At 40.5% G+C, this 21,935-nt stretch overlaps 3 protein-coding genes across 8 annotated transcripts in view; 2 read left to right on the plus strand and 1 right to left on the minus strand.

The window, feature by feature from the left end:
• Nucleotides 1–1,529, plus strand: part of FAIM (Fas apoptotic inhibitory molecule) — a 7,089-nt gene extending 5,560 nt beyond the window's left edge. For all 3 annotated transcript variants that reach the window (XM_051786637.1, XM_051786638.1, XM_051786639.1), the window contains exon 5: nt 383–1,529. In XM_051786637.1, the coding sequence (XP_051642597.1) occupies nt 383–532 (150 nt within the window). In that variant the 3' untranslated portion in view covers nt 533–1,529. The remainder of the gene's footprint in view (nt 1–382) is intronic.
• Nucleotides 1–13,339, minus strand: part of PARP9 (poly(ADP-ribose) polymerase family member 9) — a 14,078-nt gene extending 739 nt beyond the window's left edge. The window contains exons 1-11 of one of the 4 annotated variants that reach the window (XR_007904389.1): nt 13,240–13,339; nt 12,786–12,825; nt 10,519–11,348; nt 9,442–9,666; nt 9,156–9,362; nt 7,682–7,742; nt 6,867–7,241; nt 5,939–6,087; nt 4,496–4,670; nt 2,970–3,375; nt 2,352–2,853 (exon numbers count right to left, since the gene is read on the minus strand). Coding sequence is in view for 3 of the 4 variants with exons in the window: in XM_051786630.1 (XP_051642590.1) it covers nt 3,083–3,375; nt 4,496–4,670; nt 5,939–6,087; nt 6,867–7,241; nt 7,682–7,742; nt 9,156–9,362; nt 9,442–9,666; nt 10,519–11,348; nt 12,786–12,825; nt 13,240–13,254 (2,370 nt within the window). In the remaining variant the exon portion in view is untranslated. Of the gene's footprint in view, nt 1–2,351; nt 3,376–4,495; nt 4,671–5,938; nt 6,088–6,866; nt 7,242–7,681; nt 7,743–9,155; nt 9,363–9,441; nt 9,667–10,518; nt 11,349–11,602; nt 11,748–12,785; nt 12,826–13,239 lie in introns of those variants that run through there. The other 3 variants (XM_051786631.1, XM_051786632.1, XM_051786630.1) reach the window with 3 other exon arrangements.
• DTX3L (deltex E3 ubiquitin ligase 3L) lies at nt 13,246–21,279 on the plus strand. Its single transcript, XM_051786633.1, is given in 6 exon segments — nt 13,246–13,354; nt 13,356–13,548; nt 14,359–14,579; nt 16,434–17,975; nt 18,718–18,935; nt 20,261–21,279. Coding segments are annotated over 6 exon segments (2,346 nt in total). The 5' UTR covers nt 13,246–13,252; the 3' UTR covers nt 20,331–21,279.
• Nucleotides 21,280–21,935: the final 656 nt, after the last annotated feature.

The following is a 21,935-nucleotide window of genomic DNA, read 5'->3' on the forward strand; positions in this document are numbered from 1 at the left end:
GCATCCTAAACACTTCACCTTTTACTGCCACTTCAGCATAAGTTCGTGTGGCACTTACTGGCTGCACGGCACAACTGGGCAGGAAGATGCTTTTCTGTTTTTGTTTACTAGCCTGGATCAGTAATATTAACTCACAAACTCCAGCTTTACCATTTTGAATATGTGAAATTTTGATTGTGATCTGATGCCCACAGATCTTTAACTGGGCATGTTGACAAAGCCCTGCCTGAGATTCTGGAGCTTTGTTCAGTTTTTGGGCTGTATTTGTTGCAGGTACCTGTGGCTGCTGTAATGTGGGAACTACAAGTGATCTTGACACTGATGCTTTTTCGTTTGCTAAAATATTACGTGTCTGTTTTTACTCTTGTTTCCTTCCTCCCAGGGTGAATTTGTCGAAGATGGGACTGAAACTCACTTCACTGTTGCTGATCACAGCTGTTGCATTAAGGCTGTCAGTAGTGGGAAACGAAAGGAGGGAATTATTCATACCCTTATTGTGAACAACAGAGAAATCCCAGAGGCTGTGGAGTAGCCTCTAGTTAACTGATTATTGTAGGACCAAGATCAGGAATTTTCAATTACTGTGGTAATTATTTTAATATGTACTACTTGGTACATCTAGTTTGTGCTGGGTTTATTTTCTAGTTTCTGTATATGAAATTATTCTTTTTGAGGACCAGATGAAAATAACTATGTACAACCTCTTACATTAGCAGTTTTTAAAAAACTATGTATATAGAATGTATATTATATCACTAAGTGTGGAGAACACTGGTGAACTTCAGTAGCAATTATACACCAGGAAAAAATCTCGTTATAATAAAATGGAAGATAAAATGTTCAGTTACGCTGAATCCTTATAAACTGCAGGTGTATGTGGAGGGAGGAGAAAGCATGTGCTGGGCATTGGAATAAGCTGTTAAAGCTTTCTCAATAATTATTTTTTTTCTGTTAAACTGACTACAAACCTTTTCAGGTGCAGTTAAGAGTTAAAAAGTTAATAAAAAGGTTATTAATGAAATACATTGTTACCAATACTTGTGTAACAGTATTAAAGTAATACTGAGTTATGAAAACTGATTTTTTATTCTGAGTAGGAGCAAGATGTTACATTGTGCCAAAAAAATCCTTTAGGTTTTCTGAAAACTGATGCTGGTTAGAAATTTTTGCAGTAGTTCAGAAACTTGGTACTGAGTTTTTCAAAAAAGCAAATAGAAAAAGAAGAGTTCCTGCCATGAAATTGCTTTAAAAAATGAAATCTCTTGAAGCAAACTGAAATAAGAGCTTATACTTGTTCAGTGCTGTCTAACCTTAAATCTACAGCTCTGTTTTTTATGGCAGTAATGTGTGAATTGAGAAACATGAGGAAAAAGGGAACAGAAGTAGAAAAGAATTTGTTGCTTACATGGAATAGTTAAAATAGGAATAGACTCTAAGAGCAACCTTGGGATTTCCTGAGAACAAAACTCACGTATGTTAGGGGCTCACACACTACAAAACTACCTTTTGCAAAAATAGGTATAACTAATTTTTAAAATAATAATAAAAAAACCCCAAACAAAATATGAATATATTAATTTAAAAGTTTCTTTTGTAATGGTTAAAAAAATTTTCACTTGCAACCTCAGAGTTCAGAATTAGACTTTTATAACTTAATTTCTTCTGGACTTGTGGGTAGTTCCTAGCACTATGACTACTAGCTTAGGAGTTGCAGGTGCAGTACAAGTATCCTGGGAATTCATTAACAAATTATTTTGAAAAGTTTTATTAAATGCTACTTTCATCTGTGTTTTAGAGATGCACAGTGCTTCACCTGTGGGTGAAATGCTTCTCATATGACAACACAGTTGTTTTTTAAAGGTTTTATGTGAGCCCTTCTCTTCCCCAGGTAATGACAGTTTTAACCATAGCTGACTTCAGGTGAGAGGCTGACCTGATACTGACAGGTGAGGTACTAAAGAGGAGCTTTTATTCCTGTATTACAGCATTGTTTCAAGCTGTTTAGGTGTTTTAGGCCCAGAACTGGTGATTTTAAATGCTTCAGTTTGGACAAATCTTGTAGTAGCTTTTTGTTTGGGGCAATAGCATTTTAAATGCTGTTAACATCAGGCTTCAGTTTTAGGCTTCAGTACAGAAAGTTTCCAAGTACCTGAGCACAGGACTGAATCCCCTTTGATAGTGGAATTCCTATAGTGGCTCTTGGCTTTTTCATGTGCTGGCTTCAGGTCACTGCAGAAGCAATGTGGGCATACCTGGCTACAAGGCTGTCAATGTAATCTTTAAAAGATATTGGTAAAGGTAAATTGATTGAAGATCAATTTCAAGCTGTAGTTTGAACCAGTTCTTTACTATCTTGTAGCCTTTCAAAGAGATTAAATGTTGCTAAGAAATCTAAAGCTCAAATACAGTCCAAATCACATTCTTAAGACTATATAAAAATTACAAGTTAACTGACAGTGACATTCATACTTTTTATTTTGAATACATGTATCTACAATGCTTGAAATAACTAATAAAACCTGCAACAGCAACTCCTGTTAGAAATCATGAAGTTTTGCCTCATGTTTGTCATAACTGCATGTATTTAACAGCATGTCTCTCACTGGGAAACAGCTTTTGTCTGCTACATTCACCTATTTAAGTCAAAAGAAAATTTAAGAATCAAAGACACAACCAAGACTTTTTGTTTCACTGACATATGCAATATCTCAGATTAAGAAAATGCAATGGAAAAATGACAGCCTATGCAAACATCATGTGTATAGTCCCCTGCTCAGAACACTGTAAGGTAAAAAGTTAATGACCATGTAAATGTTAAACTCTTATTTTGGGATGCTCTCCCTTCTGTTTCCACTCACATAATTTTCTTCTAATCTCCTTAAGGCATTGCCTTACTCTTTTGTTCATGGATATTTCAGAGTACTTTGCATGAGGCACTTTGACCACAGCATGTTACTAAGTAGAGCAACCTCTTAAATGTAAGCACTAGACTGTTCTGAGGGGATCTTCACAATAGCTACAGTTCTGATTAATTCTCACTCAGGATGCTGCTGGTTTCCTCAGAGAATGCTCATACATAATGCTAAGCCACTGGGGAACAAGTCAGCAAATATTGTGGAAGGGCCCCTACACTGTTGTAAATGACAAAGGTGTCAGGATTGTCCATATCATTTACCAAACTGTCATATAATGTAAAGGCATCTCCCTCCACAGCGAATGGCATAACAATATTAGATGACTGGCCTTTAGTGTATAAGCCTGTTAATACATCAGCCTCAAACACATACATTTTAGAGTCCATTTCCCCCATAGCTTTATCCTCTATTAGGTTTCTCAGGTTCCTTTTGAAGTAGATGCCAGGTCCGTAATTTTGTTCTGGAAAAAGAAAGAAAAATTTTCAGAAGAAGCCGACAAAGTGTTCAACAATTGCTTCTTTTGGGGTGGTAGTCCCAAGAGGCTGCTGCTTGATTCAGGATTACACATGATGTTACTGCTCAATATGTGCCATCTTTTTGGAAGGACATTTGATTAACTGCTACTCCAGTGATAACCATTCAGATGTAACTGTTAATACAGTGATTGAAGCATCAAGGTCTAAAGTATTTATATAAATATATGACTGACACTTCAGTCATCACCTACAAGGGACTCTGATAAGCACCAAAGGCAGCAAGATTTTAATAATGCAATTGACCAAAAAAAGCTTTGATACTTATAAGAAGAATGTCACATAAAAGTGCTGTTACAGTATCATGTGGAAAAGTGCAAGGAAATTAGACCATCATCCTATTTACTGCTCTTAAATTGTGGAAATGTGCCACGTACATTGCATAGACAAAGAAGGGCAAACTTTTGAACAGTTTATTGCCTGAAATCCCAATTCTGCAATCGACAAGCAAAATATCACGCCCTTCACCTACTGCAGGATGAAGCACTAAAAGCTTATTCTTTCCCTTTCTGAAAACATCTGTCTACTACAATATTGTTTAGAGCCCACAATTTCTTCCGAGCACGCTCCCGTCGGAATGGCAGCTGAGCAGTCAGAATATGTGCTGTCTCTGACCACACCTGATCTGAGCAGGGGGCTGGGCTAGATGGCCTTCTCAAGTACCTTCCAGCCTCAATATTCTGTGATACCTTTGAACATGTTTTAAGCACCAAGCTGCTGAGTGCATGTTTGCAGCAGGTAAATAAGGACGTCTTTAAAGAGTGATGCAACAAAATAAAACTTGGAGATGGAATTTTGTGTATAGTAACAATTCTGTCAGTAGTATATGGGCTGGGCTTGAATCAAGGCTTGTTGTCCCAGAGCCTTACTGGCTCTACAGTATCAGGGAGGAAAACCTTACTGTAGATAATAAAGTAAGCTCATACGAATCTAAATGCATGTGAAAAACAGTTATTGTTTAGGAATGACATTTTTTTCTGATTTTGACCCGAATTTAGTAGTCAGTCACTGTTCATTTTGATTAAAGATGCCAAAGCAAGTTCTTACCTGTTGGTGGAGAATACATCCTGTGAAATCCAGTCTGGCAAACTGAACTACAGAACTCAGCAGGAACATGCTGGTACAACTTGTGGGTTATTTTGGAGGTACCTTGTCGTTCTTCTATTCTTTTTTTCATTTGTTGGAATGCAGCAGATAGAAGAGGATTATGTATCTTTTCAATCTGCAACATAAATAAATAATAGTGTAGTATAAGCAAACAGAGACCAATATCCATGCTATGTTCTTCAGTGCAAGAACCTTTGGTGTAGTGTATATGCATCGACTGCATAGCAGATAAAGTATCTGAAGTGTGCAACTGATCCAAGGAAAAAGAACCATACCACTGTCCCATGCCTCTCATTGAAATCAGTAGGAATATTTCCTCTTGAACTGATTTCCAGTACTTGAGTTGTACTGAACAGACTGAGTATCTCATACGTGAGAATAAGCTGTGTGGGTGTTACAGCCTAGTCTTGTGAAGAACTGCAAGTGTCCAGAAAGGCGTGGAGAACCTCAGCTCCCATTGATCAAAACTTTACAGCTGTCAGGGAAAAAGGGGGCACAAGAGAAGAGGGTTTGTCCCTTGTGTCCCCAGTGCCCAGCTGTGTGCAGTATAAATAATCACACACAACCTCAGGCAAACTGGATCCACCAGTGGGCAGCCACAGCCCCATGGCAAAGGGCAGTGCCAGGGGCCTGCAAGGCTCTTCTCCAGAGCCCTCTCGTGCCAGACTGCTGAGCTAGAAACAAGCAGGGGCTGTAGTACTTCTGCTATCTTAACTCATTTGACTGAGCTACAACCGGTCTCCAGTTTTAAATTCTGTTGTAACTTCTGTGTTGAGACTGAGCAAAGTCTTTAGTTCTGCAGATCAAGAAGCATTTGGTGGGTATTTACTCTCATTTCAATGTTAATATCTTTCTCTTAGGAAAGGCAGTTGAGCCCATGGCAGTGAGTCTGTATTTCTCTGCCTTGCACAACCTCATCCACCTCCTGTTCAACGAAACACTGACACCCAAGCAAGATCCCAGCTTCAACACATAATCAGATCAGAACTCTGGCAAATTCAGTTGCTAATTGTTGGTGTCAAGCTCACAAAAAGAAAACAGGGACACTGCATTAGTATCCTAGAATATTGTACTCCATCTACCATACCAATCTCATATTTGTCTAGTCCTATAAAGGAGCATTCGAAGCACAAAATATCAGGAAGAATATACAGTACAATTAAAAAGACTACTCAGAATTTCATCACTTTCTGAGTGATTATTTGCATTATGTTTAAAATACTTTTTATTAGGAGTACAGACTGCATCTGTTTTAAGACTTAGGCTGACTTGATCTTAATTTTTAAAAGCAATATATTGAAATAGTTTATCTGAGTCTTTTAGGCATACATTAAACATGTTAGTTCAAAAATATGAGCTGAGATCCAGTTTCACCATCTTTACCTTGAGAACATGAAGTCCAGCTTTTTCAAACTGTTTCTGTCTGTCTTTAAACGCCTGGAGGTGTGACTCTACTGGTAAAATCTGGATGTAATTATTAGTATTTGTCTTGTGAAGGTCTTCTTCTGAAAGTTGACCTGCTTCTGGTTGGCCTGGATATGAATAAGGGAGTAAAATTTTCATATATCATAATGTCTGAAGCAAAGGGAAGGGGGAGAGATCTAATACTTTAGTTGGTAGCTAAGAACAAAGAATGTTAAGTATTCTCTGAAGTAATGTCAGAGACTAACAATGAGACATATATATATATATAAATGTATTCTATTTTTCTACATTTATTATAAAGAAACTAGAGAGAGGGAACCAAAAGAAAGCAATTTATATTTTCCATTACCCTTCTCCACAGCCCAACCTTCATATATAGGTATCTATATTGAATGGCTATACGAATGAATTAAAATCAGCCACTCAGTAGCTTTTTGTAATGCCACTAGTTGTATCAACTGATCATGAGAGCCAGGGATGCTGCAGAACAAGTCCACTGCTGAGTCCTGCAACAGTGGTCCAGCTGTAGCCAGCAAAAGAGCTCAGCAAAGGTTAATTAAGCACAGATTTTGTAAGTCTCCAGTGGCCAGGCTTTAAAGTGAAGGTGTCCTGGAGGGAGCCCCTCTACAGCTGGTTGTACATCATGGCCAGCCCCTGTATAAACTGTGCCCTACTGGGAGTAGTGCCAAGTGCGTGGCCACAGCCAACCAACGGTCCTCCAGGGGCTCACGTTTTAAAAGTACAGGAACATCAGTAATTAAAGCAATATTCAGTATGTGTGTGTGAACTGAATACATGTCTGTCCACTCTCAGCAGAACCAGCATATACATTGCTTCATACTTGACCTTATTTAGGCACTTATTTAATTAGTCACTATTTACATACACATTGAGTAGAGCAGTTTCTTTTGTTCAGCTATAGTCTTCTCTTGCATACGAAGCAGTAAATTCTCAGTTGTGAGCACTGCATCAACCACAGCATCAGGAGGGCCTTGAAATTCCAGTGTTGCTTTTCCATCTCTCACTTCTTCTGACACACATACACTAGAAGGCTGTTCTTGAAAGAGTTCTGCAAACTCCTTTTTACCAAGGCAAAAAATGTAGTTGTTTTTAATAACAGCATGGCGACCTTCCTGAATTTGTACCACACGCCGCAGCCACGATTCTGCTGCTTCCACTGCTGTGTGTGTTCTCCCTCTAAGTTCAATCACTTGTTCTTCATTTGCAGTCTCTTTTATGGTTTGGCTGCCTGACTCTGTACCTGGAAGAAAGGTAAGTGCATTGGAAGAGTGTAGAGCTTTCAAGTGCTGACACAAATTCCTACTTCTAATCCAAGTAGAAAGAAAGTAGTGTGCAAGAAACACACTACTCTTCTGGTATGCTCAAAAAAGAGATTAGACACCAGGAGGTAAGGTTTTCAGGAACCACACCCACACACACATATGCAGAATTTATTTGCCTTTCACTAAATGACTTCCAATAGGTAAGGCACTGACAATGATTTTTGTTTTAAAATCTTAAAAGGAACTGCTCAGTTCCATTCCTATTAATGTAAAAATACACAATGCTCACACACTTTTGCCTCCCCCTTTCTTGAAGACACATATGCGAATATTAAGTTCTTTTTAAAGGAAGGTGATTTTGGATTCTCAAATCTGGAGTGTTCATTTACTTGAAATACCCCTTCTGTTCATTACTTACTCAACGGATCACTTCTGTTTTCCAGTTTGTGTTTTGCTGAATAGAATTTTCTCTGGAAAACCTTGAAAGATAAAAGTTTAGGAGCAGTTTGCAATCTCTGTTGTCAAAAATGCAATTCATCTTTTCAAAACTCTGTCAGATAAGCAGTTTACAGCCGTAATTACAACCCACACATAGCCCAGGCCCCCAAATTCCGAAATTGTTAATGGCTGGCATTTGTCAGCTTTTCCCAAAATGTTATTGCTGACAATATCAAGTGCATTCCTCTTCTTCTGCATCTCCTAAGGTTAAGACACCTTACACACTGAATGGTACCTTTACCAACTCCTTGTGGTTGTGGCATATCTGGAACTTATTCAGCCACATAAGAAAAAGTGTTCATTACTTGCAGATGCTGATGAATCCTTACACAGTTTTAAAATACAGACTATTCCCCTCCCTTTAACCCGAACTCCTCTTTGTGATCCCACATGGAAAACCTCAGAGAGGCTGCTAGGCAGCAGATTGGCAAACTGCCTTTCCTTTTTCATTCAGCGAAAAGAGTTTTGGCTGTGCCCTGATTATCAAGGGACTAAGTGATGAGCACATGGCTGTCAGACAGCTTCTGTTAGAGCTTATGGGAGTGTTACAGAACGTGGATCTGTCCTTGGAATCAGAGAATGGTTTGGGGTGGAAGGACTTTAAAAATCATCTAGTTCCAACTCCCCTCCACCAAGTTCTTGCACATGTTGATAGAATGGATGGTTGAAGTTAAATGGGAACAAAAGCAAACTCTGTACTCTTACAATAGATGGCTGACATCAGACAAATATTCAAAAGGAGAGAAATGGCACACTGTAGGAGTCGGGTTACAGGAAGGATGCTGGATGAGGCATCCTGGGAAATGAAGTCCCAAAGTACTCCCACAGATGGGCAGTGAGATGCCCTTGGTAATTGGTCAAGGGAGTCACGTGTTACTTTGAGGTGCATATAAGTTTGAATAAAGAGGATTTGGTGCTGAACCCCCAACCAAGCTAGCTGGGTCTGTGTTATATTAATACACCATACCACACTGTCTGCTTGAAACCTTTCTATTATGTCAAGTCATATAATCTGTTGATAGTGTTTTGCCCTAGGAACTTCAGACAAAAAAAAAATCCTTAAAGAAATTTCCTGAGAAGGAATAAGTTTACTCCCTACTGAGTGAAGAGTGGACTCTTTCTTATAAATTCATTGACAGTCATGAGAATTTCAAAGCTCTCTCCCCTTTTATCAGACTACAGGGCGAAGACTTCCAGTTTAGTGAAGAGAAAATAAAGATTTGCAAAGATTAATAATACCTATTAATGAGACAAATAGTTTCATAAAGGGACCTGCTGCTCACAAATGCTGTTAAGTAGTACAGAATACAGACTACCTTTATTTTTAGTCATCTGTGGGAATAATTTTACAGTTCTGTGTTTTCCTTATGAGTGATTAACAACAAATTTGTTACCTGATAGGCATTAAGGTCATCTGGGCAAATGACAAACTGCACGTCTCTCTTCTTCTCAGGGTGTGCCCTGGCAAAATTTAAAACTTCTTCAATCATGGTCTCTGCCACTATATCAACAGGAAGCTTTAATGACCATTTTACTGGAAAAGAAACTGAGGGACATTGCTGGTCCTGACTCAGGCATCTTTTCACTGCATGCTTTAATTCCTGCAGGAAAAACAAGTATTTCAGTCCTCACATCACCCAACATGAAAATCCATTAAAATCCAATGTAACTGATCATCACCTCACACTGTGACACCGGGTGTTCGCATCCTCTCAATACCACGTGCAGTACAAACTCACAAGGCAGACAATACCCTTCTGTTACTATGAGTTCCTTATAATGTGTCGAAAAACTAAGATGATTCCTCAGTTCCTCCTGAAGACCTGGACCCGCTTTTTGCAGCAGTCTTGAAAATGGGCAGGGAGGCTTCCCATTCTTAAACACACAGTTAACAACAGCTGTAGTCTGCAAGGCAAGAGTGCAAGTTTCAGTGTACTTCATGTTTACTACTTGCAAGCTTTGATATTATAGAGAGCATTCTTTCTAGCCACAATTCCTGTAAAAAGGCATTACTGCAGCAGATCAGCTGCTTGAAAAGTTTTCCTACTACTTACTACTACAGGCAGCACTGGAATACATCAAAGGATGCACTTCGCAGTAGCAGTAAATGCAGATATTTTCAGAAACAAGCAGTGTGCACAAGAGCTGTTCCAGTCATCAGAGTGTATTCAACTCAGTTTTACTGCCACTATCGAAGTGACCCACATGTGCCTCATCCAATCCAATCCTGCTGCCAATTATCAAGCAGGAGAGAACTATGGCTATGCCCTGTTTAAAGGTAAGGTGCACATCATCTGTATAAGCTATTTTCAGCTGTTTCAGTGGTTTTTTAAATATCTGCAGTAATGGCATCTATGAGAACACAAATTATAGAAAAAAAAGCAAAGCAGGAAATAAGAGTAGACTTCTAGAGAATGCACGATAAAATGTGAATTCCCACAATGTTATAAAAAGATAAATCTTAACAAAGAGATGTATTATTAATCATCCAATCTCTAGCTGCTTCCTATTCTATCATAACAGCATGTATACAAAAAAGAAATAAAAACATTCTGAAGTTTAATACCTGTTTAAAAAAAACCAAACAAACCACAATTCCTTGCCACTACAATTTATCTACCATGTGTAAATTCTCATCAGGTTGAGAAAAACACTATTTAGTGGACTGATACATAATGTGTTCTGAACTCTTGGGCTCCAAATCCTGCAAAGACTTGGAGGCAACACCATGTTCAACAAATTTCAGGACAGACTTACCTTCTGCTCATCAAGGTGTCCTCTTGTGACACGCAAGCGAATGCCTTCATATTTGATGAAAGTTAAAGCCTGGATTAGTGAAGATGACACAGTTTCTTGAAGTGAACTGGTATCATCCAGAAACTTCTCACAGGCCTTCTTCATTTCTGCAACTGTAGCCTCATCAATGTTCACCAGGCGGATTTCCCTGAGAAAGCTTGGTGGATGTACCTCAACAAATTGCCTTACAGCCATTACAATCACCTGAGCACACAAACTGAGTGGGAAGCCAAAGATACCTGAGCTCACTGCTGGGATAGCCACAGACTTTATGGTCCTTTCTGGAGCACTAACGTAAAGCAGAACATTCATAATAGCTTTCTCAAGTAGGTAACAACATTTTTCCTTTTCAGAAGCATTCCACCTTGGACCAACTGCATGAATTATGATCTCACAAGGAAGCTTCCCTCCACTTGTTACTGCTATTTCACCAGCTTGGACTTTGCCATAATTCTGAACAAAAAAGTTGCTTTCCTCTTGTATTTCTGACCCTCCAGCTGCCACAAGGGCGAAAGCGAGACCTGCTGCGTGCTGTAGGTATTCATTGGCTGCATTCACCAAAGCATCAACCTTGTGTCCTGTGAGATCACCCTTACAAACACAAATGTCAATTCCCTTTAGTTTTTTCCTGTATACTTCAACAGTGCTTTTTGTGCTTTTGAAGGCCAATGTACAAGCAAACTTTTGGGAAATGAGATTACTTAGACAGTTGTCTCTTCTCTTAAGAGCTTCATAGGCATCTTTATTGATGGGCATCAGCAAGCTGACCTCATCCATTACCATGCTTGATCCTAGGATACAGAATATAAAGTGAAATAGAAGATACTACTGTCAAAACATTGCTTTTTATAAAGAAGTGTAGTTTATAGCTCTCGATTTTATCCTACTGTCATCACTAAGCAATATTTTTTACACAGTATGATCTTCTCTCTCCCCTTTTCAGAGGTGTAGAAAGCCCGACCAATCAAAGAGTCACTAAAGGTTACAAGAACGGCATAACTGAGCCTGTGGTGACTTGAGGGTTTGGGTTCGCCTTATTTTTTACCTGAGAAGGAAGTTTGGTTAAGATATGTCTCCTGGTGGCACTTGTATTCTCTCTCTCCTTCCTACTGTTTATTCTCCCCACCATTAGGCTGACACAGCCATTGTTGGGGACATAGCCTTCAATGAATCAGTGACATAATCTGAATCTAAAAAAAAATTAAGCACGCTAGAAAACTTAATTTCATTTAGAGCCCTAGCCTCATCAAAAGACTGATGCAGCAGCACAACTGAATGGGCTGAGAACAAATGGTGAGAAGGAAGATAAAGGAGCAGACAGGCACTGTTACAGGGCTTTGTTACCTGGCTGCAGTGTCACCGTGATGCTGGGCTGCATTTGACACTAAAACTTCAGCTGAGAAAGGAAAATGTGAAAAGCCACGCCATAATCAGGGCTTCAAAATGCTTGCAAAACAGTAAAAAGCACTTCTTCCCCTCCGAGATAGTTTTGCTGAGCAGGCAGAAGCTTGGCTCCGCCCTCTCCAGGGCATTCTTAGCGTTTTGTTACTGATTTCCAGGAAGGGCCGAGGATAAGCACCCCAGGCCTTTGCAGTGATTCTCAGCCACACCAGCAGAGGAACAACTGCCGACAGGTTCATTTAACTGTGCCATAGAGACCTTGCGCTGAGTTTTAATTCTGCGAGTCTTGTTTGGTCTACAGTTAAAGCCCTCGAGCAAGTTGTTTCTTTGTATGGAACTTTGTTCAGAAAGACTTTTGAAATCACTTTTTTTTTAGGGAACAAAGATCACGTGGGGCAGTTTTTACATTATCGCTATGGCTATACAGCCCTCTCCTGGCAGATGCCAGCAGTACTATATGCGGACATTATGTTAATTAGTTTAAATCAATTTCTGTGAGTTTAATCAAACTTCCCTCCGGGGTATGCTGCCTGCCTGTACAAAAGTGTCTAACGTTTTGCAGTTTTAAAGCATGCACACTAATTCATTCAAACACTTCTGAGCTCTTGCTTTGTTAAAGGAGAAACGAAAGCAAATCCCGCTGAAGCAATCAATAGTAATGTTGATTCATAACCTTGTCTAATTAATATTAATTCATATTAGTTATGAATTTTAGGTTGCTTTTGGCTATTCCACGTTGATGTTTTCCAGTTTGATGGCTGTACCTGGCACTTTTCAACTTACATATGAAGGCACACACTTCGCAGATGGCTAAATGAGAGGCTTACCTAAACCGATTTTCTCTTCCGAGGTCCCTAGGATGTAACTCTATTGTAAAAAAAAAAAAAAAAAAAAAAAAAAAAAAAAAAAAAGAGAGAGAGAGAGAAAGTACATGTTACAAGTAACAAAGTAGATGGGCTGCCTTCCTGCCTTCCTATGGGAGCGGTTCTGCTGCAAACCAAGCCAGCAGCACCGGCTTTTCAAACACCTGTACGAAGCTTTCTGATATTTACAACGCTACTCGGAGCTGCCGGAGCTCTGTAGGCGAAGTTGCCCACAGCATCCTCTGGCCCCGTGTGACCCGCGGGGGCAAAAAGCCAGGAAAAGTCACTTATTCCCGAGCACCATCCAGAGGACGGGACTGTTGTTTCCCCAAGCCCCAACGGGAGGTCCCGCCGCACCCCCAGCCCCTGAGGGAGCCGCCGCCGCTGCCCGTCCGCACCCCCAGCCCCGCTCCGGTACCTGCAAGGCCCCCATGAACCGGCTCGGTGCGGCACCGCCGTCTGCCCCTCAGCGCCCGGAGCTGGAGCGGGGCCCGGGGCGGGGAACAGCGGGCAGCGAGCGGGAAACGAAAGCGAAAGCGGGCGGCGGGAGCGATCATGGCGGCGCCGCTGCTCGTGCGGCTCAGCCCCGCGCCCGACCCCGGCGGGAAGGAGATCCTCAAGCTCCAGGCGTACTTCCAGTCGGGAAAGCGGTCGGGGGGCGGCGAGTGCAACGTGCGGGCAGGCCCCCAGCCCGGCACCTACTGGGTGGACTTCCATGAGGAGCGAGGTACAGGGCGGAGGGCGCGGCTCGACGGGACGGGGTGGGGGGAGCAGCTGAGCCGTGTGAGGGGCTGGAAATGGCCGCCAAGGCCACTTGCACTTCTGGGCAGGGCACGGATAGGGCAGGGCAGGGGGTCTCTGGGGCCACTAGTGTTGCAAAATGTGGAATGTGTCAAGAAGAAGTAAGTTTATCGTAAGTCTGGATGTTCTTTGCTGTAAGACTTTTGTCTATTTTCAAGCCTAATCAGCAAGAAAGGAGAACTAATCAGTGGGACAGGCAGCAGCGAGCATCCCTTAGTTACGGGCATCCGTGCACTAACAATCCTTAAGGATGTAGTAAATCAAGCTGCTGATGCATGTCTATGTTTTTGCTAACATGGCGAAGTACTCAAGGTCCATGTACCCTACAGCTGAACTATATTCATTATAATGCTAAAAATCACGCCTACAGGTCAAAAAGACCCCTGCTGAGGTGAAGACCCTTTCCCTGAGCATGCATAAAAGTTAGCTGGGGTTATGTAACTTGTGTGGAAATTACTAACCAATTCTAAAGGAAGGGCTGTGCTTGGAAAGTTACTAACTCTGAGTTTCTGTGTATAAATAACGGTGCCAATTGGGGCATGCTTGGTTTGTGGAATAACACTGAGCACCCAGGCTTGCACAACTCTGAAATAAATAATGTGTTTCTCTGGAGCATGTAATTATTGGCTTGCTTGCACACCAGGTAACAAATCTGATTTTATGGGCAACACTGGTAGCCAGCACGTTTTCAGGTAACTTTATCAGCCTTGTCTGCCTGTCCCTCAAATTACTGCAGATAAGAAGAGCGTAGAGTCCCGCACGAATCACACCTTGGAAATGGGTGCAAAACGCCTGAAGATAGTCATCCAGCCAGGAGAGGGGGACCGGAGCAAGAGCCAGGTTCCAGCGCAGGCCTCCACCAGCTACGATGTCCCTGCCAGCCCTGTCCTGCCCCAGCAGGAGCAGTGGGCAGCCAATGGCCGTGGGGATACAGCAAGGGAAGTCCTCACCAAAAAGGTACATCGGGACGAGCAGTGTCACAACCTGCCCTGCTTGTAGTCCTTTATGTTGTACTTCAATATTTCATGCTGAGCAAATGTCGAGCAAACATAATCTTAGTAAATAAAATGTGGGCCGGGAACGACTTCCAAGTGCTGAACCATTGGTCAATCCACACATGTTTACAGGCTGCATGTTTTCCAGCATGTCAACCACTACTCCCCAAAGCATTGCCCTGGTAAGTTTCAGAGGATAGGCTGCTCCCAAAAGGTGGATGAATTGCATGAGATTTGGATCCCTTCCAGATACACAGATCTCTAACACTATTTAGCATGGTTTCCATCTTCAAGCAGCCCTAATTGCTTCTGTCTCTTATCTCAGTGTTGAAAAAATCTGCTCTGATGTGATGGAGCACAGCAAACATGATTTCAGACACTTTGAACTAAAAGTGAAAGATCAGCTATGTGTTAGGGACATGAGATAGGGCCAGGCTACATGATGTGAATGTGGCTCTATTGAGGCCCTGATATCCGGCTCAGAGGGTTTACCCTATTTTGCATGGTAGCATAGATGTATCTTTTGAGACATAGCACGTGCTAGCATAGTGCTTACCTGGCATCTGTACCAGTATACTGCAAATTTCCCTATTCTTTTGTCTGTGCAAAGTAGACATGTGAACATGTTATTATTTTTCAGAATCCTGTTTTTTGCCTTAACTCTGAGTTACTAAAGCATGACTCTGGGGAAATTTTTAAGAAAATTAATAAGTGAAATTTAGGAAGTCTAATAAATAAAGAACAATGAAATATATGTGCTGTTAAAACATGTTGTGGCTGTGTCACCTGACACTAAGGGAACAGAAAGATTCTTTTGGGGATCCTTGGCAGAATAATGATGGCACTAAGTTGTATTTACAATTAAAGTTTTGTGGGTTTTTTTAACAGGATTTTATGATTAGCATAGCACAGAATTAATGATTGGAATAGCACAGAATTTCCACAAGCAGAATCAGTGCAGGACAATTTTATGAGTGGTGTAGCACTGCATTTGATAGCACAGCTTAGTTTATTGTTTCTAGTGATCTGGGCCCCAAATCATGTCAAATCTTAATACTTGGCTTGCTGTATTGATAGAACAACATAATCTAGACTCGAAAAGCACACAAAAGCATATGGGTCATCCACTCAGTCCTCAAAGGAAGCAGAGGACAGTAGAGGTGTGCCTGGCCCCTGGTGGATCACGAATCTCATCATCCAGCAGCAGTTCAGTCCAAGTTCCCACTTAGGATTTTGTAGACAGTGCTGCTAAACCTCCCTGTTCTGTGATGGAATCAACACCACCTGTTTGGCAAGGTGCCTGGAACCTTCAAGGCCATTAAGGAGAGCACTGCTCAGCCTGGTGCCCAGAAACCTTGAGGATGATAGGGAGGGTAAGAAGAAATCTGTTTGCCTTGTCTACTTGGCATGCAGGACTTTTAGGGCCTGATAATGAGGGGAAAAGGGACTAATACACAATGAACTCAGTGGCAGAGGATGGCTGTTTGCCTTGTAAAATGGCATTAGTTATGCTAATTCTGTTGCCAGAGGTTGGGAGCAGAGAGTGCTGGTCACAGTCTCAAACTAAGTAGCAAAGTTACTGTTTCTGCTCCTGCAATGCCGATGACATTAACAAATTTCATTTTTGCTGCTGACTTAGAAGTAGATTGTGTTACTTGCCTGTGTGTAATGTTCTCATTCATGACATAAAAGAAACACTGTGTTGTAATCTGCCCCTACTGAGATGAACAGGGCTTCTCCTTGCTCAAAATATAGAAGCAGCAAGCAGAGAACCTTAGGAAAAACTAATGTTGATATATTCTTGTCTTTTCTTTAGATATTTCTTACAGTATCTGCTACTTTGAATGCCAGTATGTTCTCCAAAGAGCAAATGAAGAAAATTACCATCATGTGTCCAAACTTAAAGAGAGAAAGAAACCCTGACATTGATGGCTTTGAGAAATTGACAGGAGATTTTACAGATATTGAAAAAGCTTATCGCTACTTTAAGGATATCCTTGCAGGCAATGACCCAAACCATGAATTTTCTCATTCTGAAAGTCAGAATGGTTTGAAAGGTGAAAATGGTCTGAATACTGAAGAAATGAATGATCTTACAGTTATGACAGCTCTCTATGAGTATTTTAGTCATACCCGCAAAAAAGAAATCAAAGAACTTCATGAACGTTTTGGAGTGCATATAAGAACTAAAGACAGTCACGATGGAACCACATCAATTTACTTAACTTCTGATAAAAATCCAGCATCATTACAAGCAGCTAGTGATTTTTTTATCAGTACTTTTCAGAGAAGTGTAGGAGATCTGAAACAGGAAAAAATTCCCATAACAAACAGTTACCCATTAGGGGAGACAATAATGAAATTGAATGAAAGGTTTAGTAATCTTCTTGCTAAAGCGGAAGGGAATCAGTTCCTACTCCGTGGTCCAGAGAGTGAGATTTTAGCTGCCAAAAGATTTCTAGCAAAGGAAGGTAAGAACAGCCAAGTTGAAAAGAATATGAAAGTATCATCTGTACTGTACAAATACAGGGATGAAATTGCAGTTGATTCTTCTGTGTTTAAATTGTTGGAAACCGTATTAAAGAAAGAACTTGAAAACATTGAAGACAAGTTTGATACAAGAATAGAAATCAAAGACAATTCATATGACCAGAAGATGCTTATACAATTTAGGCCTAAGATCCAAACTTTTGATATGTCATCGCATGCTACTGAAAGTTTCATCAATGCATTTCAAAGTGCCTCTGCAATGTTAAGAGAAAAAGTCATCAGCCTGAAGCTTTCAGACGATCAGAAGAAAACTTTAAATATGCTACTCAGAGAAAAACAATTGGAAGATCTTCATGTAAAACTTAAGAAGAAGGAAGACAAATTAATCTTAAGGGGTTTACTAGACCATCTTTATGCTGCTGAAAAGCACATTATGAACCTTCTTAACGTTGAAGACTCAGCACAAACCAAAAATAAGGCACCACTGGCCTCTGATCTCAGCTCTCAAGAAGCTGCAGGAGCACTTAAGAAAACACCAAATGTCACGCAAAAGAATAATCTTACTCCAGAAGGACAGGCTAAGGCAAAGACAGAAGAAAAAGACAGTGATGAGTGTCCAATTTGCATGGACAGAATTAAGAATAAAGAAACACTGAAAAAGTGTAAACATGCATTTTGCAAAAGTTGCATCGACCAAGCCATGTCTATTAAGCAAGTTTGTCCTGTTTGTAATACCGTCTACGGAGTCATGAAAGGAGACCAACCAGAGGGAACAATGTCAGCTAGACGCATGCCGTTCTGTCTTCCTGGTTATGAGTATTGTGGTACTATCGAAATTAGCTACAACATGAAAGGTGGTGTTCAAACTGTAAGTATATTTAAAGATTCCTAAAAGATGTTTTTCCCACAACAAAACCAATACTGAATATAAAATTAACTATTTTCCCATTATTTTAATTCAAGTCCAGGAAAGACCTTTCTTTGGTCTGTATAAATCTGCGAGTAGTTAATTCAGTGTTTTTAGGTACAATTAAGTAATATAGTAGGAACTAAATGGTCAGATGGTGGCCCTCCGTTTTATACGCACCAGGACAGAGCTGCCTGTCTTTAATTTGTACCTTGGGAATAACTGAACTGAAATCTGTAGAGTGATATCATGTAAACAAGGTTTTTTGAGTATAATGATTCTCTGGGGCATTCTCTTCTCTGTAAACAGCAATGGACAAAAATGAATAGCAGGCTGGCTTGTAAGCTTTCCAGGTGAGAAATCAGCATTTGTTATGTGCTTGGATTCCTGACTAGGACTGAGGATGGAGTAAATGAAAAAGTCAGGGGTACAGTGACTGCAAGGGGGAGAGGAAAGAGGGAAAAAACAAATCTAAAAGTGACAATGGATGCATGAGTGATGACAAGAAAATGTGAATGAAACTTACGTGAAAGAAAATATCTGATGAAAAAAACCTCCCCAAGATCAGTCATCAGTCATGCTATATCCTTCTGAATAAAAGCCAAGATTAAAAGTATTCTGAAAGCTGGGATGTATAATTTTCATGCTTTCAAAGCATTTATGATATACAATGTGTTTTTGTTTTGTTTTTTCTACAAAACAGAGCAACCATCCAAACCCAGGGCAACCTTATCACCCAACTTTCCGGACAGCGTATTTACCTGACAATGTGGAAGGGCAACAAATTCTGGGGCTCCTCGGAAGGGCCTTTGACCAAAAACTGATTTTCACAGTGGGGCAGTCACGTACTACTGGTGCACAAAATGTTATCACATGGAATGATATTCATCACAAAACTGCCATGACTGGAGGGCCTACCAAGTAAGTAGTCTTCTCTTTATATAATATTGCTACTCAGATGAGTCAGGAAGGCTGCCCTGAATATTTTCCATATTAGAGCTTCCAAATTTTGTCACTAACAAAGTGATTGTGAAATGCTCTGTGGATCCAAACATGAACCACCCTCACCTATTTGGACAGATGCAACAAGGATGAACTTAGTCTTCTGTTGCCCCTCAGGCCACTCAATCACCAGTGAGTTGTGTAAGGCACTTAGTTAATAACTGCTCTGATTAGAAATTACTTCTAGTATAGGACTGAACAGCAAGCTCTTGATAGCACCTAAGGTTAGACTCCTGATCTCAGCCTCTCCTGTTACCTGCTCTTTGGCACAAGGAGGTGCTGGTCCATTATGATCCCAGTAAAGATTGGACTCAGACTTTGTAAAATATGATTTGAAATTCTACGTAACAGAGCTAGCAGCAAGAAGAAAGAGATTGTTGTATAGATATGGTCATGTCCTTTTAGGTGGTAGGAACCATGAGTTGTGCAGCATTTAGTGGGTCTCTGATCAGAACACAGGACATTGTGCTGGCCCCATCCACAGAAAGGGTTACCCCATTTTGGTCTTTCAAGCTATCATAGGATTTTCTGAGTAGATGACAACTCTATTCAGCATTTCTTGAGGACTCGCTGCACTTGTAGATAAAGGCAAGGACATGCGGATGGAGCAATCACTGGTACTGAGTGGGAGCTGCCCACAGCAGAGACATGAGGGAGGCTTGGATCAGCCCTTCGTGTCCTTCCAGGGCTTGTTGAAGCCTCTGAGGGCCAGGTGTTGTCCTGCAAGCTCTGAAGGTTTGTGTCTCGATCTTCCTGACTGGGCTAGGATCATAAAAGAGCAAAAAGTATCAGTTTCACTTTATCCCCCACTCTGCACAAATTCTCTCCCTGGTTATCACCTGCTTCATACACACTTCTGGTGATGCACTATTTAAAAATCCAGAGGTGCCATTATGTTTCTGATTTGAATGCTCATTTGGATACACTTCAGATCTGACTTTTCTTTTTAGAAAGATGTATACCCAAACACCCTGTCATTTTGAAGAGACACAGCAGGCAGCTTTGAAAATCAAGTTCTTATTGTCAGTTTGGACAACAAAATGCAGCAGCTCCTTAAGTTTGTAGCTTTACCCTGTCAGTACCACTTCTCTGACCAGCAATATGGGGTCTGTTTACTCCATAGGGCAAGAAGTGCATAAAACTTTTGTAAAGAGATTTATAAAAAGATTTTGATGGGAAGATTCTGTAGAACTTTCAAGTGCTTCATTGCAGAAGTAGCTCAAACAATTCTTTTCTTCTCCTAGTTTTGGTTACCCTGATCCTGGTTATCTGCAGCGAGTTCGATCAGAATTGAAAGCAAAAGGAATTGAATAAAGAAATGGATCAACTGTCAACTCTTAGTGTAATAACTGAACATATAACAGTCAATTTACTATTCAAGCACTAAGAGGAGAGAAATTGCTTTTTTCAACTGCTGTACTTAAATCACTTGTATTTCACACTCAGCTAAGAAAAGTAATCTTTTATCATCAAGCAATATATGTTCTTTTCGCAAATCATTTACTTTTCTATATGTGTAGCCCTTACAGAATCTAGGTTTTGTGAATGTAGTATCAGTACTTGTTGCATCTGCTGAATATCAAATATATCAAATTGTTCATATTGCTTTACCGGTGATTCTGATCTCCACTTTTTCCCACTTCTTCAGTCTGACTGCCAAAACCATTAGAGCCAGTACTGGCTTTTATTAGATACAGTTAACTTCAGTAGAAACACTTAATGTTAGCTTCGTGTTATTATGTCTGTCACCGTGAATAACATCATGTAACCCATCTAATAGAAAATTTTCATGCAGCTGCTACAGTGTCAGCTGTAATCAGGCTATGGACTTCTGCTTATTTTCCTTTTCATGGTAGAAATGTCATTAGTGGTTTGGGGTTTGCACATGGAATTAGCGTGGCTCATGTATGAGTGGGTATATGGATGCTGCTGTATTCTTAGCTCTGCAAAGTGATGAATGCTCAGAGCCACCTTGAGGCAAATGAAAAGTGTATATGGCCATCTCTGATAATGAGCTCCTGGGTCTGTGTCTGCCATTGTGCTTAAGCTTAAATACGCCTTCTAAATCAGCTTTGCAACTATACAACTGTATTCTTCCCATTGATTCCAATATAGGTTTGAATTGTATCATAAAGTTACTCTGCAGTGCCTAAACAACCTGCTAATTACCTGTATGGTGGTGTGTCACAAACACAGTCATCATTTCAGTGAGTTGAACCATTTTTGTAAGGCTACTAAGTACAACTAATAAAGAAAATATAAAAATGCCATCTGTGTGTTTCTGTATTCTTCTGTACACGATTTTTCTCCTTCTTGTGATACATATAGCTGTATATTTTTCTAAAACGTAGGAACTTCCCTGCAACACCATGATTTGGGATGATTTGGACTCCATGCCACCTCCCTTTTTTTTTTTTTTGAATTCCCACATCGTGAATAGGCAGTACTACTTTACCATCTCAACTTTCGTATTTAGTAGTGTTGGGCACTGTTTGGTTTTCACGTGGTTTGGGATATCCTTACAGCTCTGGTTTTGTGTTCCTGTATTTGTTGTAACATTTTACACTATTCTGTGTTCCCCCCCTTTTCTGTGCAGTAAAGATAGCAACATTCCAGTTGTTTCTAAGTGCCTGAGCTTTTCTGCACACTGAAACAAGCTGTTGTGCTTTAACCCCAGCCAGCAACTGCGTAACATGCAGCCACTCACCCCCCAACCCTGGTGGGGCAGAGAATCGGAAAGGCAAGGTGAACCTCGTGCATTGAAATAAGAGCAGTTTAATAACTAAACAAAATAAAATATACTAATGCTAATAATTGTAACAGAAAGAGGGGAGGAGGAAATAAAACCCAGGAGAAACAAGTGATGCACACCACAGTTGCTTACCACCTGCTGACCAGCCTGTCACTGAGTAGCAATCA

Source organism: Manacus candei, unplaced genomic scaffold (genome assembly GCF_025592945.1).
Source record: "Manacus candei isolate 608988 ecotype Guabito, Panama unplaced genomic scaffold, ASM2559294v1 h1tg000023l, whole genome shotgun sequence".
NCBI lineage: Eukaryota > Metazoa > Chordata > Aves > Passeriformes > Pipridae > Manacus > Manacus candei.